At 38.3% G+C, this 17,606-nt stretch overlaps 1 protein-coding gene across 3 annotated transcripts; it reads left to right on the top strand.

The window, feature by feature from the left end:
* Window positions 1-4,828: 4,828 nt before the first annotated feature.
* On the top strand, window positions 4,829-17,314 carry LOC127648286 (interferon-induced very large GTPase 1-like). 3 transcript variants are annotated; one of them, XM_052132877.1, is made up of 7 exons: window positions 4,829-4,968; window positions 5,303-5,415; window positions 8,703-8,868; window positions 9,193-9,305; window positions 10,072-10,811; window positions 13,734-13,942; window positions 14,455-17,314. In XM_052132877.1, the coding sequence occupies exons 5-7, from the start codon at window positions 10,172-10,174 to the stop codon at window positions 16,597-16,599; spliced, it is 2,994 nt and encodes a 997-aa protein (XP_051988837.1). In that variant the 5' UTR covers window positions 4,829-4,968; window positions 5,303-5,415; window positions 8,703-8,868; window positions 9,193-9,305; window positions 10,072-10,171; the 3' UTR covers window positions 16,600-17,314. The 3 variants fall into 3 exon arrangements, with proteins under 3 accessions (XP_051988837.1, XP_051988839.1, XP_051988838.1); XM_052132879.1 differs by lacking the exons at window positions 8,703-8,868; window positions 9,193-9,305; XM_052132878.1 differs by lacking the exons at window positions 5,303-5,415; window positions 8,703-8,868 and having other exon boundaries at window positions 4,919-4,968.
* Window positions 17,315-17,606: the final 292 nt, after the last annotated feature.

The following is a 17,606-nucleotide window of genomic DNA, read 5'->3' as shown; positions in this document are numbered from 1 at the left end:
CAGACAGGCACAGACCACGCCCCCTCCCTCTGCCTCATGCATATGCAAATTACGCCAGTGACGTTCTTGTATTTCACGGCCTGCACAAATATTAAAATAACATTAACAGGACTCTGGATGCTTAATATAATAAATTTGTATCAGTCAAAACACAGTCTGACATGAATGAAAATTAAAAATATATAATATTGAAAACGTTAAAGGTCTTTTGTTTTACCGTATTTTCCCACGATCACAGTGTAATCACAATTGTTTTTAATGAATTGTGATAAATGTATTTGTGGATATTAAAATACGGTTCGAATCCTTAAACAGGAAAAGCTATCAATTGTTTATTTAATTTATTTATTTCGTTTATCTGCAAAAGACGAACGTTTTCTGTCACGTGATCTAGAGCGCACGCTACTTTTTTAAATCGCGAAAAAAGTCCGTTAATTAACTGACAGAAACATTGCGCGCAAATTCAGAAACTGTGAGGAGCAGCGACTTTCTGTGGTAATACAAATTTACCTCTCATATTATGATAATAACTTTTACAAATATATAGAAATCACACTAGAATATATTTATTATATACATTATTACATTAAAGCGCTACCTGCAGTGAAAAAAACAGGTCTAAATTGCTGTAAATATCCGTTTACTCAAAAATATATTGGGTTCAAAACGACTAAATCAAATTTAGACACATGACATACAGGGACATAATATAGCATAAACCAGACCTCAAATCTGATGATATAAGTGATCAGACTTAAGACGTTTGCACGGTGAATGATATAATGTGCTTAAAATACCACAGACTTAATGATAAAGTGACCTGAGCCACATTTTAACACCAGAAAATTATAGACTAGAGATATGGGGATGGCTTTTCTCACTTTAATACCACCTAGTAACTTATCAACCGCTCAGAGCACCCTGGAAACGCCTGCAGTAGTAATGACCTTATTCATAATAGCGCCATCTTTGTTTCCTGGCGCCACCCTCTTAGGAAACAAGGACAGGACTGTCCTTACACTTGCTCACCTGACATATATTAATGTTATAATAAAATACATTTATTTGACCCACATAAATCAAATAATTCAATAAAATTAGCAAATTAATAAAGTTAAATTGGACCAGCATAAGAAAATTAAATTGGAATTTAAGTCGAGTGCATTGATTTGACCTAATCCAACTAAATTATGTTGACTCAATGAAACTTCCAGATTGAAGCTTGGAGGCCACAGTGACATCTTGTGGTTGACCAAATGAAATGCTGAGACTAGAGTGCTTCTATTTGCTTGCTCCTGCCTTTTGTTCAAACATATCATATATATATATATATATATATATATATATATATATATATATACTATATATTTTGTTCATATTTTAAAATAGCTAGTTCATCTTTGGGAAGCATTCTCCATGAGGTGAGGTAAAATAGTTCCAAAAAGTTTTTGGGTAACAACATTTTTGCATAGGTTTAAGTAAATAAAAATATGTGCATGCAGGTTGCATGGCACTATGGAGCTCTTGTTGATTGTAAATAATATGACAATGGCCGCCACTAAAACCATGACTTTCTACAGCTAGACCCTTCTCAGTAAAGAGCAGCCGGCTGCCCCAGTGTTGCCAACTATTTCTCATGGGAAGTTGCCAAAGGCTTGCTGAAATTTCGCTAAAAGTAACTAGGCCTAAATCACGTAATGATATCAGTTATTATTATAAGACATAAAATGTACATATGTGAAGGAATTGCGTAAAGATTTTCAGTCATTTTAATTTCATTATTTATTTTTCTCTCTACCCTTTTCTCCCCAATTTGGAATTGAAACCTATTAACTGCTTATTTACCGTCCAGAGCACACAAGAAACCACTTAACAGTAGCAACGACCTAACAAGCACAAAGCAGCACAGTAAAAACCAAAGACCCTCTAACAAGTCAGTCCACTGTCGGCCATATTTGGAAAGCTCTCAGGAGGTTATTTCCAGTCATGCCAGTGCAGCTCCTCTCTACTTGAATGGGGAAAGACCAAAATCTCAAATACGGTCGTTCAAGATTATGTTCAAAGAACATATTTCAAGTCAGAACTAAAATCTGACAACACTGGAATCATAAATTGTGATTCTTTACATCATATTACACATAAAAACCCGCAATTTTCCCAGCTTGTATATCTAATGCGCATGCACACTCTAGAGTTGATTGACAGGTGATGTCTGTTTCTAAATGGTGATTGGCTCTTTACCTGTAAGGCAGGACATATTTTCTACATCCATTGACCATTGGGCTTAATAAACAAGAACTGTAGTTTAACTGCAGGCTGGCATCTGGTGCATTTAAAATGTTATAAAAAGCATTAAAGCAGACACAGGTTACTATGATAAACACACTGGACTGATTTAGGCAAAAAATGTGGGGTTGTGAAACTGAACTGTTGTTTGACCTGACCTTGATCAACCGAGAGCTGCTTTCAGCCTGTTCTGCAGTTGTTTCTACTGTAAGATCTGGACCTGCAGTTACATCATCTCACCACCAGAGGTCAGTGTATAGATTTATACTGTTCAGGAATATACTGCATTTATGCTTTAGTTACTATGATTAAAGATCCAGTCAAATGACAGTTAAACTTTTGCTGCTTTTAGTCCATATTTATAAGGATTAAGGTAATCTGTATGCTTGTGTATTTCTAAACGTTGGCAAAATTATTTCTCAGAAGATATAAGCTTAAAAAATCTGCAGTCTTACTCTTCCAGCTAAATGGACTCAATGGCAAGCTAATGATTCAGTTTACTGTTATGTGAGTCATGCCTGCATTTCGGACAAAATAGTCTATTTTTATACAATAGTTTTAACAAAGAAATGCTGTTATTTATATGTTTTACTTATTTAATATTCAGATTTCTGAAAGTGTGAAATAACTGTTTCAATGTGCCTCTTTTCCGTTGTTAAGGAAAATGTAATCAAATAAAATTTGGACAAGAACTTGGCCCATCCAGTTTTATTGAGGCCCACCCAAAAGCAATTTCCTGGCTACGCCCTTGGCTGTCAGTCTTTATGCAAACTCTCGACGCAGGGACAGTTTCTGTCGTTTGACTGAATGCTGATGATTGAAGCACCCAATCCTGTGTGGGTTCAGGGTTTATGTATTATTTTTTGGCATTGTGATGTGTCCTCCTACTAATGTATATACGATTTCATGAAGTCCTAACTTGTTGTATTTATCAATTACTCCCTCTCAAAAATGTGGTTATGGCCTTATTAAAGAAAATATTTGCCATAGGAAGCCAGAGATAACTTTTTCTGTGCACAAGAGATGCGGCCAATGTGAAAGCACAACCTGACCATGTCGTTCACGCCCCGCTGATGGAGTGTGTGCGATTACAGAAGGTTGTTTTCAATTCAATTCACTTTTTAAAAAAAGGTGGCGAGGGTGCCTTTTACCTCACATTTGGGGAGGATTCAGCTGTGATGTTTCTGACCCATGAACATTTCCTGTTAGTCATCAGACTATTTCAAGACTATTTCAAGACAATAGTGGGAAGCTAACGAACATTAACACCACTGTCAGTATTAAAATTTGGAGCATGTTGAATTTTCGATAGTAACGGAAATTAAAAGTGTAAAACCGGTAATTCGTCCTGGCCGTTTGCATTCCTTTGTTAAAATAACATTTAAAATTAACTAAATATTAGATCAAGTTACCTCAAAAGTAACTTTTAGAAATTACACACAATAATCTCATAGGCCATGAAATATTTGCGCATAGTGACAAACAGGTGTTTAGGAAAGTGCAGTGGTAGTTTTTGTTGCTGCTTTGTGTTTTGGTGGAAAGTAAATCAAAGGAGCCTTTTGCCCTGTTGTAACCTACCTATAGAGCACACAATGTATCTGTAATTTTAAAAGACAGAGAGGGTGGATGTGTTTGACAGAGTTTGTGCATGTGTGTATGTGAGTCCTTAATGCCTGTTTTATACTGCACGCCGAAGAAGAATGTCATATCCTTCAGCTAGGGTCAGGACAGGAGTTGGCAGGAGGGAGAAGAGTTGCATTTTTGATAAGCCTCTTTAGGCAGCGATTGATGAGGCGCACCTGATTATAGCCTCATCACAGCTGCCATAAAAATGTAGAGCAGACCCCTCCTCGGGAAGCCGGCTTCTATATCCTTGAATGTACACACTGGCATCCTCGCAGGTCCAGGAGCAAAGCCGGAAGTGTACGGTGCAATTACATGTGTTGCTGTGCCGCCTTCCTCTCACACCAACCGCAAACCTGGGAAGACAGGCCGCCAAAGACACCACTGCCCCTCGCTCCCTGGAACAAAAGAGGGGTGCACGTGTGGCTGCCGAACCCCGCTCATACACTGGGCCATGCCCGTCTCACCGCGAGGATGCCAGATCCCCCTTTATTTTGGACACTTTGCCCCTGGACACTTTATTTTCCCATTTATGTTTTTTTTATTTTTATTATTATTTCAAATAAATGCTTCTCCGAGGTCTGACGCCACACCCACTGTGTCTGTCGTTGCTCACCCCACCACATACGCAAAAATAGACTCAACACCGAAACTCCCGCTTCTCGGCTGCTGCTGTACTGCTTCTCCTTCTCATGTAAATAGACTCATTTGCTAATATGTGCACAAAAAAAACTATGCTGCTGCTTCGACATCCAGATGTAAGAGTTTGTGGGTAGGTGTGCACCAAAAAGCTAAACAGATTTAAAATCACTCTTATGCACTGCATACACATATGTACATATACAATATATTTGAACTGTATTTATTTCTCTTTTTCATGTTGTGCCTCATTCCTACAGGACGTTTAATTGAAGCATATGTCTGAACTTGTCTGAGCAGAGAGAAAAACAGTAAATATATTTGAGCTGAGTCACTAAGTCCACAGACTCCACCCACACAGAGAACTGTTCCTGCTTCCATGTCAAAAACAAGAAAACTTCATGAAACTTCGACATACAGGTATCTCATTTCTGTTTAAGACCTTCTTTATGTTTGCTTTATGAAATGTTAATATGAGCTACAGTACAAAAGATGAGTTTGGTTTAATAAACAAGGGTGATTAATACCTTTATTAAAGCCAAAACCTCATTCAGTTTCACTTTCATCTTCTGTCACAGAACCGTCTCAATATATAGCATAAATATTGGCTTCAGTTATGCTAATTGTTAAACATAACAAGTACAGTTGTACCATTTAAGAGATTTTGTGGAGTGTAAATGATATGATTTTAAAATTATTGCATAAATTTGAAGAAATGCTTTACAAAGTGTTTTTTATGTCTTTATGGATCAAGGATTAGTGGAATTAATTAACCAGAAATACAGCAAGATTAAAATAAATACAATCAGCAGCTGAAGACTAAAGAGAGAGACGGAGATATCATCATGTCTGACACTGAGAGCAAAGGTGAGATATAATCTACAGCAATGTTCAGGAAGAGTATGTTCATGTTCAGTTTCTTTAAAGAAAACTACTCCTTTAAGTCTAGCTCTCGCGTTGGTGCGTGCTATTCAGAAATGATCACCCGCCCTATGCCCTATTTCCTTTGAAGGCAATTACCCTCCCCTGTGAGAGATTCAGAGGGGTGAAAGGTGATACAGAACTCACTTTTTTAAGAGATTCTTATCAGACAATCTGTTTGGAATGACCCTATTTCATGGACTGTGCTCCCTTCGAAGTGCCCTGCGAATGCTTGATCAGCGGCATTTAGACAGCCAGACACGCTGAACCATTGGAAAGGGAGGTGCATCCAAAAAGCATTTGATTGGACAAAGTCTGAAGTGCAGATTGAGTCATGAAAATGTTTGATCCATATTGGAAGATACAGAAAGTATTTTAAATGCTTATATCTCCTGGACATTAAGTTTGTCAACTAGCACATATATCTATTAGACCTTAAAGCTAATAGATATATATGAAAAGCAGCAAAACTTTAATTCTGATTTCACAGGATCTGAAATTAGCACATTTATTTAGTTCTTATCAGCATCATCATTTTCAAATAAGAGCAGGTAAAGAGACATTAGAAGGTCAATATCTAAGAAAATGTAAACCCTATTTTTTTACACATCCAATTCCAAAAAGACAGGTGATGTCTGTTTCTAAATGGTGATTGGCTCTTTACCTGTAAGGCAGGACATATTTTCTACATCCATTGACCATTGGGCTTAATAAACAAGAACTGTAGTTTAACTGCAGGCTGGCATCTGGTGCATTTAAAATGTTATAAAAAGCATTAAAGCAGACACAGGTTACTATGATAAACACACTGGACTGATTTAGGCAAAAAATGTGGGGTTGTGAAACTGAACTGTTGTTTGACCTGACCTTGATCAACCGAGAGCTGCTTTCAGCCTGTTCTGCAGTTGTTTCTACTGTAAGATCTGGACCTGCAGTTACATCATCTCACCACCAGAGGTCAGTGTATAGATTTATACTGTTCAGGAATATACTACATTTATGCTTTCGTTACTATGATTAAAGATCCAGTCAAATGACAGTTAAACTTTTGCTGCTTTTAGTCCATATTTATAAGGATTAAGGTAATCTGTATGCTTGTGTATTTCTAAACGTTGGCAAAATTATTTCTCAGAAGATATAAGCTTAAAAAATCTGCAGTCTCTCTCTCTCCAGCTAAACGGACTCAATGGCAAGCTAATGATTCAGTTTACTGTTATGTGAGTCATGCCTGCATTTCGGACAAAATAGTCTATTTTTATACAATAGTTTTAACAAAGAAATGCTGTTATTTATATGTTTTACTTATTTAATATTCAGATTTCTGAAAGTGTGAAATAACTGTTTCAATGTGCCTCTTTTCCGTTGTTAAGGAAAATGTAATCAAATAAAATTTGGACAAGAACTTGGCCCATCCAGTTTTATTGAGGCCCACCCAAAAGCCATTTCCTGGCTACGCCCTTGGCTGTCAGTCTTTATGCAAACTCTCGACGCAGGGACAGTTTCTGTCGTTTGACTGAATGCTGATGATTGAAGCACCCAATCCTGTGTGGGTTCAGGGTTTATGTATTATTTATTTTTTGGCATTGTGATGTGTCCTCCTACTAATGTATATACGATTTCATGAAGTCCTAACTTGTTGTATTTATCAATTACCCCCTCTCAAAAATGTGGTTATGGCCTTATTAAAGAAAATATTTGCCATAGGAAGCCAGAGATAACTTTTTCTGTGCACAAGAGATGCGGCCAATGTGAAAGCACAACCTGACCATGTCGTTCACGCCCGCTGATGGAGTGTGTAGCGATTACAGAAGGTTGTTTTCAATTCAATTCACTTTTTAAAAAAGGTGGCGAGGGTGCCTTTTACCTCACATTTGGGGAGGATTCAGCTGTGATGTTTCTGACCCATGAACATTTCCTGTTCGTCATCAGACTATTTCAAGACTATTTCAAGACAATAGTGGGAAGCTAACGAACATTAACACCACTGTCAGTATTAAAATTTGGAGCATGTTGAATTTTCGATAGTAACGGAAATTAAAAGTGTAAAACCGGTAATTCGTCCTGGCCGTTTGCATTCCTTTGTTAAAATAACATTTAAAATCAAGTTACCTCAAAAGTAACTTTTAGAAATTACACACAATAATCTCATAGGCCATGAAATATTTGCGCATAGTGACAAACAGGTGTTTAGGAAAGTGCAGTGGTAGTTTATGTTGCTGCTTTGTGTTTTGGTGGAAAGTAAATCAAAGGAGCCTTTTGCCCTGTTGTAACCTACCTATAGAGCACACAATGTATCTGTAATTTTAAAAGACAGAGAGGGTGGATGTGTATGACAGAGCTTGTGCATGTGTGTATGTGAGTCCGTAATGCCTGTTTTACACCGCACGCCGAAGAAGAATGTCATATCCTTCAGCTAGGGTCAGGACAGGAGTTGGCAGGAGGGAGGAGAGTTGCATTTTTAATAAGCCTCTTCAGGCAGCGATTGATGAGGCGCACCTGATGTAATTATAGCCTCATCACAGCTGCCATAAAAATGTAGAGCAGACCCCTCCTCGGGAAGCCGGCTTCTATATCCTTGAATGTACACACTGGCATCCTCGCAGGTCCAGTAGCAAAGCCAGAAGTGTACGGTGCAATTACATGTGTTGCTGTGCCGCCTTCCCCTCACACCAACCGCAAACCTGGGAAGACAGGCCGCCAAAGACACCACTGCCCCTCGCTCCCTGGAACAAAAGAGGGGTGCACGTGTGGCTGCCGAACCCCGCTCATACCCTGGACCATGCCGTCTCACCGCGAGGATGCCAGATCCCCCTTTATTTTGGACACTTTGCCCCTGGACACTTTATTTTCCCATTTATGTTTTTTTTATGTTTATGTTTTTTTTATTATTATTTCCAATAAATGCTTCTCCGAGGTCTGACTCCACACCCACTGTGTCTGTCGTTGCTCACCCCACCACATACGCAAAAATAGACTCAACACCGAAACTCCCGCTTCTCGGCTGCTGCTGTACTGCTTCTCCTTCTCATGTAAATAGACTCATTTGCTAATATGTGCACAAAAAAAACTATGCGCTGCTTCGACATCCAGATGTAAGAGTTTGTGGGTAGGTGTGCACCAAAAAGCTAAACAGATTTAAAATCACTCTTATGCACTGCATACACATATGTACATATACAATATATTTGAACTGTATTTATTTCTCTTTTTCATGTTGTGCCTCATTCCTACAGGATCAGGACGTTTAATTGAAGCATATGTCTGAACTTGTCTGAGCAGAGAGAAAAACAGTAAATATATTTGAGCTGAGTCACTAAGTCCACAGACTCCACCCACACAGAGAACTGTTCCTGCTTCCATGTCAAAAACAAGGAAACTTCATGAAACTTCGACATACAGGTATCTCATTTCTGTTTAAGACCTTCTTTATGTTTGCTTTATGAAATCTTAATATAAGCTACAGTACAAAAGATGAGTTTGGTTTAATAAACAAGGGTGATTAATACCTTTATAAGCTAAAACCTCATTCAGTTTCACTTGTCTCACTTTCAAAAATCTCTTGAGCATAAATATTGGCTTCAGTTATGCTAATTGTTAAACATAACAAGTACAGTTGTACCATTTAAGAGATTTTGTGGAGTGTAAATGATATGATTTTAGAATTATTGCATACATTTGAAGAAATGTTTTACAAAGTGTTTTTTATGTCTTTATGGAATCAAGGATTAGTGGAATTAATTAACCAGAAATACAGCAAGATTAAAATAAATACAATCAGCAGCTGAAGACTAAAGAGAGAGACGGAGATATCATCATGTCTGACACTGAGAGCAAAGGTGAGATATAATCTACAGCAATGTTCAGGAAGAGTATATTCATGTTCAGTTTCTTAAAAGAAAACTACTCTTTTAAGTCTAGCTCTCGCGTTGGTGCGTTCTATTCAGAAATGATCACCCGCCCTATGCCCTATTTCCTTTGAAGATAATTACCCTCCCCTGTGAGAGATTCATAGGGCTGAAAGGTGATACAGAACTCACTTTTTTAAGCGAATCTTATCAGACAATCTGTTTGGAATGACCCTATTTCATGGACTGTGCTCCCTTCGAAGTGCCCTGCGAATGCTTGATCAGCGGCATTTAGACACAGCCAGACACGCTGAACTGTTGGAAAGGGAGGGTCATCCAAAAAGCATTTGATAGGACAGAAAGTCTGAAGTGCAGATTGAGTCATGAAAATGTTTGATCCATATTGGAAGATACAGAAAGCAGATTTTAAATGCTTATATCTCCTGGACATTAAGTTTGTCAACTAGCATATCTATTTAGACCTTAAAGCTAATAGATATAGATGAAAAGCAGCAAAACTTTAATTCTGATTTCGCAGGATCTGAAATTAGCACATTTATTTAGTTCTTATCAGCATCATCATTTTCAAATAAGAGCAGGTAAAGAGACATTAGAAGGCCAATATCTAAGAAAATGTAAACCCTATTTTTTTACACATCCATTGCTGCCTGAAAGAATTGTTCAAAACATTTAAATTGATTTGTGTTTGTATTTGTTGATGTGTTGTTCCCCAGTGTAAAACTTTTGTTTTCTGCAGTGACTCCTGTCATAAAACCTAATATTAGAAAAACATGGAGCAAAGAACATCCCCTTTAAGTAAGTCTTCGGATAGATAAGCATGAAGTTATGAACAGTTTATGGAAATTATGGGCTGTTTTATTGCTTACAAAACAGATGAACCGAATTTAACCAATATCACATGTGTTCTGTGTTTTACATTTTTATATTTCACAGTGAGGATTGTTCTGCTGGGGACGAATGCTTCAGGAAACAGTCGAGTGGGAAACTTCCTGTTAGGAAGAGCAGCGTTTGAGACTGAAGAACCTCCAGATGTTGTAGAGAGAGTTGGAGGAAGACACATGACAGTCATCAAATCTCCAAACATCTCACTCCATCAGGTGACACAGATAGTGAAAGAGTGTGTGTCTCTGTCTGCTCCAGGACCTCATGTGATCCTTCTGGTACTGAAACATGATCAGTGTTCAAGAGAAGAGAAAGAGTGTGTGGAGATGCTGCTCAACTCTTTCTCTCACACTGTTTATCAACACACCATGATGATCACCACACACGAGTCACACACTCAAGTCAATGACATTATACAGGAAATCATTCACAAATGCAACGACAGACACTTCAGACTGGAGAGAAACAGCACTTCTGCTCAACTGATGGAGAAATGTGAAGAGATTGTACACAGTAATGGAGGACAACATCTGATCTGTACTGAATATGAAAGTTCACAGTATTTCACAATGGAGCAGCAGGACAGAGAAAGAGGTGAGTGTGAACATATTTTAAAAAAATGTGTTTTATTTGTAATTATTATTATTATTATTATTTTGTTTCACTGTGCCATTGGAACTATTTGTTACAATAGAGCGGTTCAGGTTTTAGTCCATAAACCAGGAACAGAATTCACTATGGGTTCCCTCGGGAATTTTCTATGGTTTTTTATAAAGGCAGTTTCGGATTTATTAGTAAAATAAGGTCTGTGGTAAACATTACTTGACGATACTTAAAAATGTTGTTCTACAACATAAATTACACACACTCATTCCCCAAAAGCAAATTTTATAGGAGCTATGTTTATGTTGTTAATAAGTTGTTAGATAAGAATGTCTGGGGTAGGAATATGTGCAGTTTATGTTGTAATGTCCAAGTAATGTTTACCACAATACCTTTTTTTACTCATAAATTGAAAAACCCCACAATTTTTTTAGATATATTTATTCCCCACGCCCCCCCACCATTTAGTCTCCCCAATTTGGTATGCCCAATTCCCAATGTGCTCTAAGTCCTTGTGATGGCGTAGTGACTTGCCTCTATATGGGTGGTGGAGGACGAATCTCAGTTGCCTCCGTGCCCGAGACTGTCAATCCGCGCATCTTATCATGTGGCCTGCTGAGTGCGGCACGTGCCCCACCGAGAGTGAACTACATTATAGCGACCACGAGGAGGTGACCCCATGTGACTCTACCCTCCCTAGCAACCAGGCCAATTTGGTTGCCTCAGAGACCTGGCTAGAGTCAATCAGAGCATGCCCTGTATTCAAACTCACGACTCCAGGGGTGGTTTTCAGCGTCTTTACTCGCTGAGCTACCCAAGCCCCCGAAAAATGTCTCTGTTACTGTTGTAAGGGAACGAGACATTGTGTCGATGTAGTGACACTGGGGGTCTTTGCGACCGGTCGAGAAGCGGGGGTCATCCCTTGCCGAGAGCTGAGCTCGCAGGGGGACACCCTCGGTGAACAGACGGGGTATGCACTCTTGAGCCGCGCTGGAGCAAGATGTGCTGGATCGCCTCAGTCTGCTGTTTCACTGCTAAGAACTGCTGGGCGAAGTCCTCAACAGTGTCAATGAAGAGACCGACATGGGGAATGGGGGAGTTCAGGAACTGTGCCTTGTCCACATCCCTCATCTCGACCATCCCTCATCTCGAGCCACAAGTGGTGCTCCTGGACATCATTTGCGTGCGCTGTGACCTTGGTCGCTCGGAGGGCGAGGTCGGTCGCTGAGCGCATTTATTGTAGCACACCGGGATCAGATCTACCCTCGTGTAGCTCTTTCAAAGCCTTGGCCTGATGGACCTGGAGAAGGGGCATGGAAGCAGGGTGGAGCAGCCTTCCCAGCAGCACTGTAGGCTTTGATCGTCAGGGCTACAGGCTCTTAGGGAGGGCAGCAGTTAGAGAAGTTCTGTAGTTTCACAGATATTTAGAGAAGTACTCATAGCAAGTAGGGTGAGAGACTGTGGTAGAAGAATAAAAAAAACTATCCAAAGAAGAAAACAGTTCACTAAAGGGATTGGGTCAAGTGCTCACAAAAGAGCGGTGTCTTTTGATGCTTTTTGAAGGAGGTTAGAGAACCAGCTGCTCAGGTGAAAATTGGCAGGTTGTTCCACTAGCAAGGCACAGTTGAAGTCAAAGTCTGGGATATTGATTTTTTGCATCTTTGAAATGGCACTACAAGGCGCCATTCACCCCCAGAACCTGTACCGTCATTGTGCCAAGGCGGGCTTGCAGCCGGCCAACATATGCTTTAGATTTCTCTTGCAACACAGAGACAAATTTCCAGGGCTGTGAAGGGTGTCTTATTTGGATCTTATTAGAAAACTTAGCCTGGCCTGGGGTACCTTCCACAGATCAGCCCACCCTAAAACTTCATCATAAATACCCTCCCATACTATCCATCACCATTGGAGTTGTAAGGCATTTCTTCCAAACAACGCTACATCAGAAATACAATGCGGCAAGCCCAGACATTTCCTGACTTAACTTTTGGAATTGGTGTCCAATTTTGCCACTGCTGTCGCAGTAAATTCACACATGTTTAAAGGCCACATGAGGCGATGCAAATTGGTAACACCCATGGGTGGGTTTATGAGTTCTGAGGCCGCAAGCAACCGACCAACCCGGGGCCCCATTTTGAAATTGTGTGCTTAATAAATAACATAAAATGTATTGTAAATCATAATTTTAAATGAATCCTATCAGCCGTTGTAGCCAAATACATTCAACATGTTTACTGAAATGTAAAAATCTAGTTAAAGTACTTAATGCATGTTTTCCAGTTTTCCACAATACAGTGATAAAAAATATATATATATTTACCTACATATATTTTACAAAACACTCTTTTTAATGAACAAGGTGAGCAAGACCTACTACTTCACTCACTAACATTTTGGAATTCAGTTTTTATTTATTTTTATTATAACCCAACAATTATTTATTGTGGTCCAATTTTTATTATAATTTTATACAGTATTATTATTATTCCTTTGATGATTTGTTATATACATTAGTAATTTATTTATGCCTTATTTAATTTACTTTCACCTGGAGCTTATATTCTGACACTGCTATGTATTGTTCACCATGTTGCAAAAGGCTGTATTATATAAAAGCATTATAGGCAACATTCATTACAGTTATAGACATTCAAGGCACCGTGGCCCCTTTGCATACTTGAGCAGAAGGGGAAAAAATCATTGTTTATCAAGCGCTGAAACTTTGCATGGTGCAGAACAATCTTGAATAATGTTAAACATTGTAACAGTCACCTCTTTGCAACCTGAACTTAATAAAAATTAGGTCTTTATGCTACCTTCACTAAAAACAATCTAGACCCAGCACTACTAATTAAACAGAACACATGTGTCTAAAGGTGCGTTTTTGAGACATGAAGTTCTTTTTAACTTCAGAAAAAGAAAATCTTCAGACCAAATATGACACAGAAATAAACAAAGAACAAGTGGAGAAAAATGAACTGCAAGTGCAAGAAGAGAGAAATATGAGAGAAGAGCAACAAAAGACTTCTGAAGAACAGAGAAAAGATGAACTAGAGAGAAAACATGTTAAGTGGAGAGAGCAGATGAAGAAGATCTGGACTGAAAGACGTGCTTCAGTGAAAGTGAGTTTTAGCATTTCATGGTTGTTGGTTGTAGTTCTTTGAATTAGTAGTTATAATAATAGATTTGCCCTCTAACCACACCACCACTGAGGCCACGTCCACACTAATTGTTGAAAACACATCTTTTTATCTACATTTTTCCTTTCATCCACACTGAGACAGCGCTTTTTTGTAAAGTGAAAACAGAGCTTTTTGAAAACACACTGTGAACAAATTTAGAAACACCATCTTTGTGTTGTAGTGTGAACTGGGAAAAGGGGGGGAAACAGACACATTTGAAAACAATGTCGCATTTGTTGTCATCTGACACAGTCATGTGATCCATTCAACCCAAAACAATCAAGATGGCGGCCCAAGTTGTGCCTGATATCCACTGTGATAATGTTGTTAAAGATAAATTGTTTTCAAATGTATCCGGATTAATGTGGACGTAGTCTCAAGAAGTTCAAGACATCTGTTCTTTCTCAAAGTATTTTTTTGTTTAGAGTGTTTTGTGTTTTCATTTCTCAAAGTTCGCAGCAAACAGGAGACTAGATACAGAATACAGCAAGTGGACCTGGAGTCTTCGGAGTGCCATGCTGGAAATTGAGAACAAACTACAAAACAACATAGAAAATGAAGCAATTCATGAGATTCAGGAAACAGATCTTCAAACAGAACTGAAAGATAAAAGTGAAGAAGTGAAAATGTTGATGTCTGAGTTCTATGAGAAAGAAAAAGATAAAGAAATACTGATTCAGTGGAAAATAAAAATTCAAGAAAACATTGTGAGAGAAACAAAAAGAAAATTAAATGAGATTCTTCAACAGCGAGATTTGAAGAAAGAGATTGATGCTCAGAAAACACAACATGAAAACACTCTCTTTGAAATAAGCAAAGAACTTGCCTTAACACTCAAAGACAAAGCAAATGATGAAGAAACTCTGAAGAAAGAGTTTGATTGCTTTTGGGAAGAGTGTGTTAAGATGACATTCAGAGACACTCCTCAAATCAAAGACATGGACATAATAAGAGATATGAAACAACTCCTCAGTGAAATCTATGAAAGTGCTCCTGAAGATCACATCATGAACGGGGATATTTTCTGTGTGCCGAGTTATTCAGATTATTTGCGGTCAAAGAAACTCTGTATTTATACAAAAAAATGTATAAATTCCAACAGACTTGTACCAGCAACAGATAAATCTTGGGAGTGTTTTACTCTGTCTAATGAGGATGAAACACAAATAAGATCGTTAGTCTGTGAAATTGCTCATGAGACAGACAAAATGATCCTGTTATTTAACATTTCAAAGATGGGCTACAACATCAGCTACATTCAACAACTCACAGAATATATAAAGACAAGATTTTTAAAACATCAGAATGGACCAGTGAACTATGAGTTCACGAATGAATTCTTCATGGATTTGGTGTTTTCTATCTGTAAGAGAGCAAATAAGACTTTCACTGACCAACACAAACTGTTCAGAGAAGTCAATGATCCTGTAATATATTTTGAAAGGAAGAGACGAGAGTACTTCAGTGTTTTCCAGAAATATTATAAAGGTGCATCATCAGCTGCTGTTTTTGGTGAGATCATCTGTCAGAAACTGAAAGATCCCATTGAACAGAGTGTCTACAAGAACACTGCCAGAGATTTAGCAGAAGAAATGAGAACAAACTGTGAATCACTGAATGGAAACAGATCTAAACTGGAGAAACACATCCTGAAGACACTGGCAGAAGAGGAGAACTTTGACAAATACATGAACTACATTCATGATCCCAGAGATCACTTCAAGAGTTTCATCAGAGATAAAGTCAGTCAGTACATCACTGATAAGTTCAGTGTCAGTGTTCGGCCCAAGATGATGAAGAACATCAAACTCCTGCAGCAGAAGATCATGAACGCAGCTCATGAATCTACTGAACATGTTCAAGTGAACAGTGGAGATGTTGAAGCAGCTCATGAATCTACTGAACATGTTCAAGTGAACAGTGGAGATGTTGATTTGTGGTTGAAGTGTTTCACACAGAAGCTCTCAGATGTGCTGATATTCTCTGTTAAAGACTTCAGTGGAGTGAGTCATGATGATGTTAATATCAAACTCCTACAAGATGTGATGAAAAAAGAACTTCCTCCAGTAATATCTGACTTAAGCAGTAAATTCAGTGCAGAGACTTTCCCAGTGAAGCTGGACTACAAGTACAGACCAGATGAGATTCTGATTGGTCACTTCTGTCAGTGCTGTTGGGCTCAGTGTCCTTTCTGTGCTGCAATCTGCACCAACACAATAGAAGACCATGATGGAGATCACAGTGTTCCTTTCCATCGAGTGGATGGAGTTAATGGCAAATATTACACTGGAACAACAAATCTTTCTACAAGCATCTGCACAACAGCAGTAGCAAGTGATCGATCTTTTCATCCCAAAGGCCCAAATCAGGTCTCAGTCCTCTGGAGAGAATACAGAAAAGCAGGAGGAGTTTTTGCTAAGTGGAGCATCACTCCTGATGTCTCTGAATTCCCGTACTGGAAATGGTTTGTGTGCAGATTCCAGAAAGATCTTGAAATCTTCTACAATCAAACATTCCAGGAGAGAGGAAAGATCCCAGACAACTGGAGAAAATACTCAAAACAGGAAGCTATTGACAGTTTAGATGAATTCATGTAGTGGAGAATATAAAAGATGCTTTTTTAGCTTCTTGATAAAGATAACACAGTTTGAAATGAGTTTCTCACTTTAGTAAGTCTGAACTCATCTGTACATCAACACAGAAGCATTTTACAGAGTAGAATAGTGAGAAAAAAAAACACATCAATAATTATTGTAATATACTTACAAGATGTATTTGATAACCAGAGAATTCAGTTATTGTTAAATTACATTGAAAACAATGTCTGTGAGGATTACACTGGTGACCACTAGGAGTCACCATTTATGTATCTTGTTCTCTCTGTGTCCTTTGATGCATTTTGGGTTTTGTAGTTCCTTTGTCTGGTCTTTGTTCATTGGCTCTTGTGATTATTCCCCTGTTTTCATTGTCAGTTCTTGTTTATTTCTGGATGTATTAATATGAGTTTCAGTTCTTGTGTGGGATTTATTTTATAGAGTCTCCACTATGTTACAGTTTTCCAAATGCAATAAATAAATAGATGTGGCTCCTCTGCCTCATATTCATGCAAATTAACCCTGTGAAGTGAACGTGTTTAGTGCTGTATAAATAACACATGCCCAAATGTCAACACTCAGATGCATTAGTAATTTCTCCCAAATCTTTTGTCCAGAATCTCTTGTGTGCTTTTACAATGCAACAATAAAATACGTCATACTGGAAATGTCCCTAAATGTATTTTCTAAACTTCATATTTGACGACCTGTCAATCACATCTTTACATTTATAGCTTAATTAAGATTACAAACATTATTTTGACATTAGGTACTAAAATAAAAACGAGCATATTGAACATTGGTCTCTATATATGACCTGAGTCCCTCCTTCAATGTAGCTCTATGGGATATGTTTTACTGTGTTATCGTCTGCCAGGTGAAAGTAGTAAGTCTGATCTCTCAGAAAAGCAGCTGGGCAATGTGTGCAATCATTTACTTTTTCTTTAAGTCTTTCTGAAGATGAGAGTCTCAAGCGAAGCAGAATTTAATCAGAAAACTGACTAAACATT

The sequence above is a fragment of the Xyrauchen texanus genome, chromosome 8 (assembly GCF_025860055.1).
Source record: "Xyrauchen texanus isolate HMW12.3.18 chromosome 8, RBS_HiC_50CHRs, whole genome shotgun sequence".
NCBI lineage: Eukaryota > Metazoa > Chordata > Actinopteri > Cypriniformes > Catostomidae > Xyrauchen > Xyrauchen texanus.
This window is presented reverse-complemented; position numbering and strand designations above follow the sequence as displayed.

What these genes read in the sequence shown, in the direction of transcription:
- LOC127648286 (XM_052132879.1), top strand. Translation starts at nt 10,172, where the DNA reads ATGGAAATTATGGGCTGTTTTATTGCTTACAAAACAGATGAACCGAAT. An exon ending in GCAGCAGGACAGAGAAAGAG is followed by an intron (nt 10,812 to 13,733) that starts GTGAGTGTGAAC and finishes TTTTAACTTCAG; the next exon opens with AAAAAGAAAATCTTCAGACC. An exon ending in AAAGACGTGCTTCAGTGAAA is followed by an intron (nt 13,943 to 14,454) that starts GTGAGTTTTAGC and finishes CATTTCTCAAAG; the next exon opens with TTCGCAGCAAACAGGAGACT.